The following is a 15,536-nucleotide window of genomic DNA, read 5'->3' on the forward strand; positions in this document are numbered from 1 at the left end:
TATGAATGTCTCTAGTATCTTTCTTGTCTCTACTACTTGCTCCTCTGATTTTGGTGACAGAGGTTTTTATTATTGCTATGGTCTCCACATTCTCTGCTTCTTATAAGCTAAAAGCAACAACCACCCTTTATTTTCCTGGACTTCCATCACAATGGCTCCTTCTTTTCATTACCGAAGTTCTCAGAAGAATTATCAGTCTCTAATTCTTACTGCTTGTTTTCCTTGTCTCTTACAGATTGGCTTCTATTTCTGCCACTCTTCTGAAATTACTCTCAGTTAGTGACCCCCTAAGTGTTAACGCATCTTTTAACCACTTACCCATTCTGCCATATTTGACACCATCAACTTACTGGCCTTCTTTCATGACTTTTGTTTTCATATTCTATCTTCTCTGACTTCTCTTCCTCCTCTGGCCCTCTAAATGTAGGTATCTTCAAGTTTTTGACCTTAGCCACCTTCTCCTCTTGTTCTACATGCTTCCTTGGATGAGTGCATCCACTCACATGACTCCTTACCTCTCGCCTCCCACTGCTAAGTCCAATCCTACATATCAACATGTTTAGACCAGGCCTCCCTCCTAAGCCCTAGGTCTGCCTTTCCATTTGCCTGCAAGAGATATTCTCATGAACATTTTAGCAACTCAAACTTAATGTATCTAAAACTGAAACTTGTATCCTCTTTTCTCCCTCCCTTCATAACTCCCTCTTCTCCCATCATGCTCACCAGCCCTGCACAAAAACAACAAATGAATAGAAAGGCTCAGTCTTCCTCTCTTGTCCCATAATGAATGGTTAATGGCACTACTGTTTTTCACTAACTGAGGCTAGTATTGAAAGAACTATTCACTCATATGTTCACTAAACATATACCTTCTCAGTGCCTGCTGTGTTCCAGGTACTCTTCCGCAACCTTGGGATACATTCAAAGATCCCTGCTCTCAGGGAGACCGACAAGATACAACCAGCTTACTATAATAAATAGGTTATAAAGTTTGATAAAGATGGTTAAGTGCTGAGGGAAAAAGAGAAAGAGCAGAGAGAGTAACAGGGATCAGAATTACCAGGCTTACAGTAAGGGCGTGCAAATTTCAGTAGGTTAGGCAGTGTAGACCTTGCTGACAAGGTGACACCTGAGCAGTCTTGGTGAGGTAAAGAAGGTAAAGGAGCTGGCTGGGCGGATATCTGCTGGGAAAGTGTTCCAGAAAGAGGGACCAGACAGTGTAAAGACCCTAATACGGGAGCAGGCTTGGCATGTTCACAGGATGTTCAAGGAAGCCAGCATGGCTAGAGCAGAATGAGCAAGGGAGGGAAAAACAGGAGATCAGGTCAAAAGGGCATTGGGAGCTCTTATCGGGATTCGGTCTCAATTCTGAGTGAAACTGGAAGTGATAGCAGGGTTTTATGTTGAAGAAGGACAACACTCTGATTTATATGTTAAAAGGATCTAGTTGTCTGTTGTGCTAGGAACAGACTATCTGGCTGGGCAGTGGTAGGAGCAGGGAGACCTGTCAGACTAATTGCAGTAGTCATGATCCAGGCAGAGATGATGGTGACTGAGACTAAGAGGAATGCACAAGAGTTGAGAAGTGGGTATATTATAAAAGGGTATATTTTAAAATTCTTACCAGGGTATATTTTAAAAGGACATTCAATACAGTTTGCTAAAGACTGGATGAAGGGTGTAAAAGATACTTACTGGATATGAATGGCAAAAATAACATGAATACTAGAGACACTGGATGATGAAGTAGAAACTCACTGTTAATGGAAGGAAGAGGGGAAAAGAAAAGTTGAAGAACTAAACTTTGGTTTCTCCTATGGTGACTTCTTCCCATCCATGGCTTTAAGGACCTGCATAAGCACAAGACTCTCCAATTTATATCCTTAGCCCAGTCACTCTTCCAAATTCCAGACTCATGTATCCAACTGCCTACTTGATGGCTCAAACCTAATAGGCCTTCAGCTCAACTCCAGGTCTCTCCCCCAAACCTTGCTACAAGCATAGCCTTCCTCATCTCAGATGATGGTAGTTCATCCTTTCAGTTTCTCAGTCCACACGCCTTAAGTCATTCTTACCCTTTCTTGACAACCCCATTGGGAAATGATGTCTCTGTCATTTGTGTTTCATGAAGGGCACTGACTACTGATTTCTATTATGGTTTTTTGAAAGTAATAGTTTCAGCCTACTTTAGTAGATTCTTTGAGAGCATGAAGTTTTTCTTCATTTCTCTATTCATTTTTATATTCTTCAGGCCCTACCACAGTGTTCTATACATTCTAAGTAATAAATATAACCATCAACTATAAAATTCACAGAGTAAAAATCAAAACCATAAAGAATATGAAAGAAGTATGGGAAATACTGAATTGACCTCAGAGATTAGTTATCATAACAGAAGACTAATTTGCATAAAAACAAAAATAGTTGTACTTCATAAAAACTAAATATTCATATTTCAAAAACAAAATAGCATTACAAGGAGATAAAAAAGGTAAACAAGTCAGAAAAAATTCCAGCTCACACAACAAAGCACTTTAATAGTTAATAGAGAATCCCTACATGTAAATAAAACTGGTAAAATAAAACTTCAAAAAAGTAATAAAAATAGTTTAAAAAGGCAGGCTTTTTAAAGAACACTAAATAACTAACTCAGGTTAAAAAATATGCCTTCAATTTTCTAAAATAGTATGTGAAGGAGAATACCATAAATACAAAAGTAAAAAGACTTAATGGCTTCACATCTTGTTGTATTTCTGGGAGTGACATTATGGTAGAGGAGCATGAAAACCATTACATTCCTACTGGTTTTCTGATGTAATTAAAAGTGAACTTAACTTAATCGGACTTCCTTTTACAGAACTGAGGTCAGACTAATGATGATCTAATCATAACCTTAATGAGCTTTACTTCCCCAGGAAGACACTGTGTAACACTATATGAAAGTATGAACTACCTATCTTGAGTGATGTTGATGATGTCCATACTGAGTATGCTTAAAAGCCAGAAATGACTATCACAGCTCCAAGGTAGATAATGGGGATGGTAAGTTTAATTAGATAAACTACTAGTTCTGTTGCCAGATTTAAAGGTTGGGAGTTGAACTCCATGTAGACAAAATTTCCCATGAAATCGTCCATAAGCACCCTCTTCCTAAGAGACAAGGCTGCTCCAAAAGGAAAGCACAGAGAAGGGTGAAGTTATTGGTAGGGCTTTTATGGCCTAAACACAGAAAGTGGCCTATGTAAAAATGGGCAAAAAAGTCCTGCTTAACAGGAGAAATTAAAGATCACTCAAACTCCAACACAGCTGGTGGTAATTATAAATTAGTATGTTACTTCACAATGTATATCAAGAGCCACAAAAACTCTCAAACCCTTTGGCAGAGTAACTCCTCTTTGAGGAATCCACCATAAGGAACCACTACTAGTACTGCTATTAATAAATTACAGTTCAATCGTGTGATGGAGTATTACTCAGCTTTTTAAAAAGAGAGATATGCAGAAATAAAAAATTTGTGCCTACATTAGAGTAAGTTGAAAAAATTATGAACTATATTAGAATCATATCATGAAAGCAAACAAAAATGTACACTAAAAAAGACATTGAAAAAAAAGATACTGATTTGCATGTAACAAAATGCTAATTTAGTACCCAAGGAGATGTCAGTTTTTTTAAGAAGTGTATAAAATCTCTTACATGTGCAGCACATGTTCATCTTCTTAAATAACTAACACTAAAAATATAATTACTATAATATGAGACCATAATTTTTTTATAATAAAAAAATGAGAACCATGTGCTAAGACTGAGAACAGGACAAGGATGCCCACTTTCACCCCTCTTCAAAACAGTACTAAAGGTCCTAAACATTACAATGAGTGAGAAAAAGAAATAAAGAGCACTAAGATTAAAAAAAGAAGAAGTAAAGCTTTCATCTATTTGCTGATAACTTGTTTATACAGGAAGACTTAAAGAATCTACAAACACTTACTAGAACTAGTCAGTGAACTTAGCAAGGCTGCAAGATACAAAGTTACTATGCAAAATCAATTGTATTTTTATATATTAGAAACAAATTTTTAAAAATTCCATTTATAATAGTGCTGAAAAATATAAAATACATTTAATAAGAGACATGCAAGCCCATACAGTGGGAATAATGAAATACTTCTGAGAGAAATGAAGGACCAAAATAAGCGAAAAGATAGAAGTTCATGGTCAAAAGACTCAATAGATATTATGAAGACATCTGCTGCTTCTACAATCACTTATAGATTCAATGTAATCCCAATCATAACCCCACCAGGTTTTGTTTTTTAATGAAAATTGATAAGCTCTAAAATGCATAGGAAAATGCAAATCATCTAGAATAGAGCAATATTAAAAAAAAAAAACAGTTGGAGGACTTAACACTGTTCCAAAACTTAGTGTAAGGCTACAGTAATAAAGATAGTATGAAATTGATAAACAGATGAAACAGAGCGAGAAATGGACTCACATATAGTCCCTTGATTTTCAACAGTCTCCACAGCAATGGGTGGAGGAAAAAAAAAAAGTTGTGTTGTTTTTTTAACATGGTGCCAAAATAAGTAAATGTTCATAATGGAAAAGGAAAATGAACTTTGACCCCTACTTCGAATCATACATGAAATGTAGCCTCACATGTAACACAGACCTTTGTAAAAGCTGATAGCATCAAGCTTTTGGGAAAAAAACACTGAGAAATATATTCACGATTCGAGGTAGGCAAAAGTTTCTTAGCACAGGGAAAACAATACCTATAAAAGGAAAATATTGATAAAGTAGACAATGTCAAAATTCAAAACTTCTGCCCCTGAAAAGACACTAAATGAGAAAATAAAGAAGTAAAGAACCGGGGGGGGGAGGAGTCAAGATGGCGGAGAAGTAGCAGGCTGAGACTACTTCAGGTAGCAGGAGATCAGCTAGATAGCTTATCTAAAGATTGCAAACACCTACAAATCCAACGGGAGATTGAAGAGAAGAAGAACAGCAATTCTAGAAACAGAAAATCAACCACTATCTGAAAGGTAGGACTGGCGGAGAAGTGAATCCAAAGCGACGGGAAGATAGACCGCAGTGGGAGGGGGCCGGCTCCCGGCAAGCGGCAGAGCAACGGGGCACAAAATCAGGACTTTTAAAAGTCTGTTCCGCTGAGGGACATCGCTCCAGAGGCTTAACCGGGGTGAAGCCCACGCAGGGTCAGCGTGGCCTCAGATCCCACAGGGTCACATAAGGATCGGGGTATCTGAGTGTCGCAGAGCTCACAGGTATTAGAACGGGGAAGCCGGCTACAGAGACAGAGCCGAGGAGTGAGCTCTAAGCTCGGGGTTACCTTGAACTGGTCGCAGGCTCGGTCAGCTCGGAGCGCGGCCGGAGGCCAGGGTGACGGGAGTAATTGGGCGCTCTTCTCTGAGGGCGTACTGAGGAGTGGGGCCCCGGGCTCTCGACTCCTCCAGGCCGGAGACCGGGAGGCCGCCATCTTCATTCCCGCCCTCCGGAACTCTACAGAAAGCGCTCAGGGAACAAAAGCTCCCAAAAGGAAACCCGAGCGGATTACTCAGACTGGCCCCGGGTAAGGGCGGTGCAACTCCGCCTGGGGCAAAGACACTTGAGAATCACTACAACAGGCCCCTACCCCAGAAGATCAACAAGAAACCCAGCCAGGACCAAGTTCACCTACCAAGGAGTGCAGTTTCAATACCAAGGAGAGCATCAGAATTCCAGAGGAGGAGAAAGTAAAGCACGGAACTCATGGCTTTCTCCCCATGATTCTTTAGCCTTGCAGTTAATTTAATTTTTTTTTCCTTTTCAATTTTTTTTTCTTCTTCTGCTAAAGTTTTTTAACTTTTACCCTTTTCTTTTTTAACGTTTTTTAACTAGTTTATCCAATATATATATATATATATTTTTTTTCCTTTTTATATTTTTTCTTTATTGGTTTTCTTTTTTTAATTCTTTCTTTCTTTCTTTCTTTCTTTTTCCCTTTCTGAAACTCTTTTTATCCCCTTTCTCCCCCCTCATGATTTGGGATCTCATCTGATTTGGCTAAAGCACATTTTCCTGGGGTTATTGCCACCCTTTTAGTATTTTACTTGCTCCTTCATATACTCTTATCTGGACAAAATGACAAGGCGGAAAAATTCACCACAAAAAAAAGAACAAGAGGCAGTACCAAAGGCTAGGGACCTAATCAATACAGACATTGGTAATATGTCAGATCTAGAGTTCAGAATGACGATTCTCAAGGTTCTAGCCGGGCTCGAAAAAGGCATGGAAGATATCAGAGAAACCCTCTTGGGAGATATAAAAGCCCTTTCTGGAGAAATAAAAGAACTAAAATCTAACCAAGTTGAAATCAAAAAAGCTATTAATGAGGTGCAATCAAAAATGGAGGCTCTCGCTGCTAGGATAAATGAGGCAGAAGAAAGAATTAGCGATATAGAAGACCAAATGACAGAGAATAAAGAAGCTGAGCAAAAGAGGGACAAACAGCTACTGGACCACAAGGGGAGAATTCGAGAGATAAGTGACACCATAAGACGAAACAACATTAGAATAATTGGGATTCCAGAAGAAGAGGAAACACAGAGGGGAGCAGAAGGTATATTGGAGAGAATTATTGGAGAGAATTTCCCCAATATGGCAAAGGGAACAAGCATCAAAATCCAGGAGGTTCAGAGAACCCCCCTCAAAATCAATAAGAATAGGTCCACACCCCGTCACCTAATAGTAAAATTTACAAGTCTTAGTGACAAAGAGAAGATCCTGAAAGCAGCCAGGGAAAAGAAGTCTGTAACGTACAATGGTAAAAATATTAGATTGGCAGCAGACTTATCCACAGAGACCTGGCAGGCCAGAAAGAGCTGGCATGATATATTCAGAGTACTAAACGAGAAAAACATGCAGCCAAGAATACTATATCCAGCTAGGCTATCATTGAAAATAGAAGGAGAGATTAAAAGCTTCCAGGACAAACAAAAACTGAAAGAATTTGCAAATACCAAACCAGCTCTACAGGAAATATTGAAAGGGGTACTCTAAGCAAAGAGAGACCCTAAAAGTAGTAGATCAGAAAGAAACAGAGACAATATACAATAACAGTCACTTTACAGGCAATACAATGGCACTAAATTCATATCTCTCAATACTTGCCCTGAATGTTAATGGGCTAAATGCCCCAATCAAAAGACACAGGGTATCAGAATGGATTAAAAAACAAAACCCATCTATATGTTGCCTACAAGAAACTCATCTTAAACCCGAAGACACCTCCAGGTTTAAAGTGAGGGGGTGGAAAAGAATTTACCATGCTAATGGACATCAGAAGAAAGCAGGAGTGGCAATCCTTATATCAGATCAATTAGATTTTAAGCCAAAGACTATAATAAGAGATGAGGAAGGACACTATATCATACTCAAAGGAACTGTCCAACAAGAAGATCTAACAATTTTAAATATCTATGCCCCTAATGTGGAAGCAGCCAACTATATAAACCAATTAATAACAAAATCAAAGAAACACATCGACAAGAATACAATAATAGTAGGGGATTTTAACACTCCCCTCACTGAAATGGACAGATCATCCAAGCAAAAGATCAACAAGGAAATAAAGGCCTTAAATGACACACTGGACCAGATGGACATCACAGATATATTCAGAACATTTCATCCCAAAGCAACAGAATACACATTCTTCTCTAGTGCACATGGAACATTCTCCAGAATAGATCACATTCTTGGTCCTAAATCAAGTCTCAACCAGTATCAAAAGATTGGGATCATTCCCTGCATATTTTCAGACCACAATGCTCTGAAGCTAGAACTCAATCACAAGAGGAAATTTGGAAAGAACCCAAATACATGGAGACTAAACAGCATCCTTCTAAAGAATGAATGGGTCAACCAGGAAATTAAAGAAGAATTGAAAAAATTTATGGAAACAAATGATAATGAAAACACAACGGTTCAGAATCTGTGGGACACAACAAAGGCAGTCCTGAGAGGAAAATATATAGCGGTACAAGCCTTTCTCAAGAAACAAGAAAGGTCTCAGGTACACAACCTAACCCTACACCTAAAGGAGCTGGAGAAAGAACAAGAAAGAAACCCTAAACCCAGCAGGAGAAGAGAAATCATAAAGATCAGAGCAGAAATCAATGAAATAGAAACAAAAAAAACAATAGAACAAATCAACGAAACTAGGAGCTGGTTCTTTGAAAGAATTAATAAGATTGATAAACCCCTGGCCAGACTTATCAAAAAGAAAAGAGAGAGGACCCAAATAAATAAAATCATGAATGAAAGAGGAGAGATCACAACGAACACCAAAGAAATACAGACAATTATAAGAACATACTATGAGCAACTCTACGCCAACAAATTTGACAATCTGGAAGAAATGGATGCATTCCTAGAGACATATAAACTACCACAACCGAACCAGGAAGAAATAGAAAGCCTGAACAGACCCATAACCAGTAAGGAGATTGAAACAGTCATCAAAAATCTCCAAACAAACAAAAGCCCAGGGCCAGATGGCTTCCCGGGGGAATTCTACCAAACATTTAAAGAAGAACTAATTCCTATTCTCCTGAAACTGTTCCAAAAAATAGAAATGGAAGGAAAACTTCCAAACTCATTTTATGAGGCCAGCATCACCTTGATCCCAAAATCAGACAAGGATCCCATCAAAAAAGAGAACTACAGACCAATATCCTTGATGAACACAGATGCAAAAATTCTCGCCAAAATACTAGCCAATAGGATTCAACAGTACATTAAAAGGATTATTCACCACGACCAAGTGGGATTTATTCCAGGGCTGCAAGGTTGGTTCAACATCCGCAAATCAATCAATGTGATACAACACATTAATAAAAGAAAGAACAAAACCATATGATACTCTCCATAGATGCTGAAAAAGCATTTGACAAAGTACAGCATCCCTTCCTGATCAAAACTCTTCAAAGTGTAGGGATAGACGGCACATACCTCAATATTATCGAAGCCATCTATGAAAAACCCACCGCAAATATCATTCTCAATGGAGAAAAACTGAAAGCTTTTCCGCTAAGGTCAGGAACATGGCAGGGATGTCCGTTATCACCACTGCTATTCAACATAGTGCTAGAAGTCCTAGCCTCAGCAATCAGACAACAAAAGGACATTAAAGGCATCCAAATCGGCAAAGAAGAAGTCAAACTATCACTCTTTGCAGATGATATGATACTATATGTGGAAAACCCAAAAGACTCCACTCCAAAACTGCTAGAACTTGTACAGGAATTCAGTAAAGTGTCAGGATATAAAATCAATGCACAGAAATCAGTTGCATTTCTCTACACCAACAACAAGACAGAAGAAAGAGAAATTAAGGAGTCCATCCCATTTACAATTGCACCCAAAACTATAAGATACCTAGGAATAAACCTAACCAAAGAGACTACAAATCTATACACAGAAAACTATAAAGTACTCATAAAAGAAATTGAGGAAGACACAAAGAAATGGAAAAATGTTCCATGCTCCTGGTTTAGAAGAATAAATATTGTGAAAATGTCTATGCTACCTAAAGCAATCTACACATTTAATGCAATTCCTATCAAAGTACCACCCATTTTTTTCAAAGAAATGGAACAAATAATCCTAAAATTTATATGGAACCAGAAAAGACCTCGAATAGCCAAAGCAATATTGAAAAAGAAAGCCAAAGTTGGTGGCATCACAATTCCAGACTTCAAGCTCTATTACAAAGCTGTCATCATCAAGACCGCATGGTACTGGCACAAAAACAGACACATAGATCAATGGAACAGAATAGAGAGCCCAGAAATAGACCCTCAACTCTATGGTCAACTAATCTTCGATAAAGCAGGAAAGAATGTCCAGTGGAAAAAAGACAGCCTCTTCAATAAATGGTGTTGGGAAAATTGGACAGCCACATGCAGAAAAATGAAATTGGATCATTTCCTTACACCACACACGAAAATAGACTCAAAATGGATGAAGGATCTCAATGTGAGAAAGGAATCCATCAAAATCCTTGAGAACACAGGCAGCAACCTCTTCGACCTCAGCCGCAGCAACATCTTCCTAGGAACACCGCCAAAGGCAAGGGAAGAAAGGGCAAAAATGAACTATTGGGATTTTATCAAGATCAAAAGCTTTTGCACAACAAAGGAAACAGTTAACAAAACCAAAAGACAACTGACAGAATGGGAGAAGATATTTGCAAACGACATATCAGATAAAGGGCTAGTGTCCAAAATCTATAAAGAACTTAGCAAACTCGACACCCATAGAACAAATAATCCAATCAAGAAATGGGCAGAGGACATGAACAGACATTTCTGCAAAGAAGACATCCAGATGGCCAACAGACACATGAAAAAGTGCTCCACATCACTCGGCATCAGGGAAATACAAATCAAAACCACAATGAGATATCACCTCACACCAGTCAGAATGGCTAAAATTAACAAGTCAGGAAATGACAGATGCTGGCGAGGATGCGGAGAAAGGGGAACCCTCCTACACTTTTGGTGGGAATGCAAACTGGTGCAACCACTCTGGAAAACAGCATGGAGGTTCCTCAAAATGTTGAAAATAGAACTACCCTATGACCCAGCAATTGCACTGCTGGGTATTTACCCTAAAGATACAAACGTAGTGATCCGAAGGGGCACGTGCACCCGAATGTTTATAGCAGCAATGTCTACAATAGCCAAACTATGGAAAGAACCTAGATGTCCATCAACAGACGAATGGATAAAGACGATGTGGTATATATACACAATGGAATACTATGCAGCCATCAAAAGAAATGAAATCTTGCCATTTGCGACGACGTGGATAGAACTCGAGGGTATCACGCTTAGCGAAATAAGTCAATCGGAGAAAGACAACTATCATATGATCTCCCTGATATGAGGGAGAGGAGATGCAACATGGGGGGTTAAGGGGGTAGGGGAAGAGTAAATGAAACAAGATGGGATTGGGAGGGAGACAAACCATAAGTGACTCTTAATCTCACAAAACAAATTGAGCGTTGATGGGGGGAGAGGGGTTGGGGGGTGGGATTATGGACATTGGGGAGGGTATGTGCTATGGTGAGTGCTGTGAAGTGTGTAAACCTGGCGATTCACAGACCTGTACCCCTGGGGATAAAATTATATTATATGTTTGTAAAAAATAAAATTAAAAAAAAAAAGAGGTAAAGAACAACTTGGGACAAAATATTTGTGAAACATATACTGACAAAAAACTGGTATCCAGAATACATTAAAAAAAAAAATGCCCACAACCCAATAATAAAAAGGTAAACAACTCAATGGCTAAATGATATGAACAGAATTCATAAAGGAAGGTATATCAATGGCCAATAAGCCCATGAGAAAGTGCTCAGTGTCACCAGAGAAATGCAAATTAAAGCCACAAAGAGATACTACCACATACATACAAGAATGGCTAAAGTTAAAAAGACTAACATCAAATAATGGTGAAGATGTGAAGTAACCAGAACTCATATATTGTTGGTGAAAGTGTAAAATGGTACCACTATATTGGAGTGAAGTCTAGAAGTTTCTAAGAAAACTAAAACATTCACCTACCTTATGACCCAGCAAATCCTCTCCTATTTTTCCAAGAAAAATGAAAGCAAATATCAACAACAAAAACTGTACAAGAATGTTCATAGCAGCTTTACTCATAAAAGGCAAAAATTAGAAAGAGTATAAAGGTAGTTCAGTAAGGAGAATAAATTGTGGTATATTCATGCAATGAAATATTAGCCAATAAAAAGAAACAAGCTACTTATACTTGTTACAATATGGATAAAATCTCTACACTTTATGCTGAAAGAAGTCTTACACAAGAGTACAACTGTATGGTATCATTCATATGAAGTCCTAGAAGAGGCAAACTACTCTTTGGCAGAAAAAATTAGAACACACAGTTAAAATATTCACTATTTTTAAACCCACTGTCATTTAACTCACAAAAAGTCTTAAAATATTTAGTGACGTAGCAAGACACTGTTTTGAACTAATCAAAAAAATTTTAATTAAATGTGGTATTAAAATTTTTTCTTTTGATGCCTTACATTAAATGTTTCCTTGTACTCAAAAAACCTCCCCCATGTCATTCTGTGTAATGTATGCTCATTAAAAGTACATCATTTCTTAGACTCTAATAACTGTGCAGAGCAATATTTCTTAAGAAATCTGAGAGTTGGCTGTTTACTTTCAAAAGGGCTTTATCTTTAGATAAGCACAAGCTTTAAGCCAGGTGCTAGTCATTTGTGTCTCGTTAATTTCCAAAACAAACAGAGGAGAGTGCCATGCAATTTCCATTACACACACTTCACCATTAATACCAGGGTTTATTAGCTTGACACTGCTCCAGGAATAATGGTTTCATTCCTCACTGAAATAAAATAATGTGCCACATAACTCAGCAATGCGGAACTTCTGAAAAATGTTGTCATGTTAAACATGGTCATATTTTTAAAGTCTCCATTGTGCCAAAACAAAGGCCATTTGCTGTAGGGAACTCACTCTGGGCAAGGAGAATTCTCATGTGGCTTCAGACTTACCTCATCGCTATGTCATACGATTCCGGGTGAATACAAGTTTGGTCCAAAGGATTTGGCTTCAGCACAACATTTAATGCAGTTTTGCACTTCTTCTTGCCCGGTTTCTCACTTGTGACCTCAACACCTGCTGAAGATGTCACAGCAGCTCCCTGAACTTGACCAGCAGATTCAGCTTGCTGACTACTGTAACCATGTAAAGAGGCAAGGAGTGGGAAGAGAGGGAAGGTTGGGAAGAAAAGAAGTCTTTAAAATGTGCTTATTTCTCTGCTGTACAACTATACACAAACAGCACCCACATTCTGACCATTCGCCCCACAGAAATTATCATGTATTTATTTAAACACTGTTAATAGAGTTTCTTGTTACTTAAAGCCAAAAACATTCCTAAATGATTCAGCTGGTATAATTGGCATTCTAGGAGAGAAGAGAGAAAAACGAGAGGAAGTAAATTAAATAAAAAAGAAAAAGGAAAGGAGAAAGAGAAGACGATTTCCCAGAACTGAAGAGAATTACAAGTTCTTAAATTAAAAGAACCTACTGAGTACAAAGTAGGATGAATGGAAAAAGACTAACGTTAGACACACTGCAGGACAACATTAGAATATGATTTAAGAATTAAGAGAAAAATATAAAACAGATTACCTCAAAAGAACTAGAATCAGACTGGCATACGATTTCTCATTGTTAAACATAGATGCCAGAACACAGTGAACAAGTATCTTAAACGTTCTGAGAGAAAATGATTTTGAATCTAGAATCATATACCTCACCAAACTAGCATTCAAATAGGAGGGGCAAATTAAAATCATTTTCAGACATGTAGGACTAAAGTACAACCCATATAATATACCCTCTCTGAAAAGAATTTCTTAAGGATATACTCCAGCAAAAAACAACAAGTTGAAGAAAAGTGATAATGTGGGCTAAAAGAAACAGTGATGAGCCTGGAAATGATAAAAACTTATTAACTGCTCATGAATTATGGAAATATATATAAAGGACAGTCTGAAACTAAAATTAAAATCCCAGGTCATCTCCTCATGGATAGAGTTGAAGAGCAGAAGGCTGGGACAAGTCCTATGGTGCTAATCTTCTCCAGGAGGACAGAGATACCTATTAACTACAGAGGCCACTCTAAATGACACTTAAGGATAATCATCAGAAAAAGGCATACAACTTGAAATCATGAAGGGGAGATAAAAATGAGATGGGAAAACTTGTTAGTTGAGAAATGTAACAAACAGCATAAAAGGAAATCAGAAAGCATGATGATGATAAAATATATAATAGATAAAAGATTAAGTCTAAAACCTATCAATAAATGTAATAAATGTGAAGGCACAAATATAAAATTGAACAAAACCATGAAATCTACTTGTCTATAAGAGTTGTATAAAAAAATCAAATGTCATAGAAAGTTTGAAAATTAAAAAAATACCAAGCATACTAAAAAGGCAAATGTAGCAACACTGCTAAAACACAAAATAGATTTCAAAGCAAAAAAACACTCAATGAGATAGCAGTAGTCCATTTTGAATAAAGGTATGATCTGTCAAGAAGATGTAACAGTCATGAATTTTCAAGTACGTTGTTATCAGTTGAAAAAACATAAGGCTTTAAAAAGAACCCAAATGTTCATCAATAGGGCACTGATTACACTAGGTTAAGGTCCACCCATAAAATAATTATTATGCAAGCATTATATATAATGACATATATCTATATGTAATATGTGGAAAGAAGTCTGAGATATATTACTGAAACAAATAAAGTAAGTTCCCAATAGTTGGACAGCACAATCCCTTCTGTATGCATTTTTAAATAATAAACATCCAAGTTGATCTAAGTGTAAATTTACTTTCAGAAAGCAATATATAAGAAACTATTTTGGAGTGAGAGGCTGAGATGCCCTTTACTTTTTATTTTATTCTTTTTTATACCATGTGAATTTTCTAATCAAGTATTCAAAAAACATAAACTAAGAAACATGGAATTATTATATCCTCAATTGTTTTTCATTTCTGGCATCTAGGTTTTGTTGTCTACTTAATAAAGGCCTCCTCCACTCCAATGTTTTGCAAAATTTATCCATGTTTTCTTCTGGTACTTTTGCAGTTTCACTTCTTCTATTTAAGTCTATAATTCATCTGGGTTTTATTTAGGTATAAGATATGAAGTGGAAGTAGAGCTTCCCCTATGCATATCAAATTCCTGCCAGGTGTCATAATGTTACTTGTTGGATAGTTAATTTTCCTCACTGTTTGAAACTTTTCCATTATCATAAACTAAATTCTGCCTATGTTTTGGTGAATTTCAGACTCTATTCTCTTCCATTTCTACATCAAAACTAAATGGTAATTTTATATTATTATTATCATCCAGCAGGCCTGGTTTTCCCTTATTAGTCTTTTGCACAATAAAGATGATTCTTTCTTATTACCTTTATTATAATTTTGTCAAAAGAAAAAAATAATATGAATGAAACAGTCCTAAAGCAAATACAAAAAAACTATTCTTTCTGGATGCTTGAGTGGCTCAGTCAGTTAAGCAGCCAACTCCTGATTTTGGCTTAGGTCATGATCTTGGGGTCCTGGGACTGAGCTCTGCATCAGGCTCTGCACTCAGAGGGGAGTCTGCTTGAGATTCTCTCTCTCTCTCTCTTTCATTCTATCTCTCCCCCTCTGCCCTTCCCTCTTCTCACTCTCTCTCACATAAGTAAATAAATCGTAAAAAACAAACAAACAAAAAACAAAAAAAACCACCCCACACTACTCTTTCATGATGTTAAATGCTAAGAAGTTTACCCAAGTTCTTTGGTTTTGTGCTACCAGGATTAGAAATAAGAGCAAGAATTCAGTTCTTAATCTACACAAGTGATAATTATCCTTTGGTCAGTTTTCAGGGAGGAGGGATTGAGGAG

General features: G+C 37.4%; 1 protein-coding gene across 2 annotated transcripts in view; it reads right to left on the reverse strand.

The window, feature by feature from the left end:
* Window positions 1-15,536, reverse strand: part of SRBD1 (S1 RNA binding domain 1) — a 203,997-nt gene that overhangs the window by 16,603 nt on the left and 171,858 nt on the right. Inside the window, exon 19 of one of the 2 annotated variants that reach the window (XM_047745849.1) lies at window positions 12,617-12,796. In XM_047745849.1, the coding sequence (XP_047601805.1) occupies window positions 12,617-12,796 (180 nt within the window). Of the gene's footprint in view, window positions 1-12,616; window positions 12,800-15,536 lie in introns of both variants that reach the window. The other variant, XM_047745848.1, reaches the window with a different exon arrangement.

This window comes from Lutra lutra, chromosome 9, assembly GCF_902655055.1.
Source record: "Lutra lutra chromosome 9, mLutLut1.2, whole genome shotgun sequence".
Classification (NCBI taxonomy): domain Eukaryota; kingdom Metazoa; phylum Chordata; class Mammalia; order Carnivora; family Mustelidae; genus Lutra; species Lutra lutra.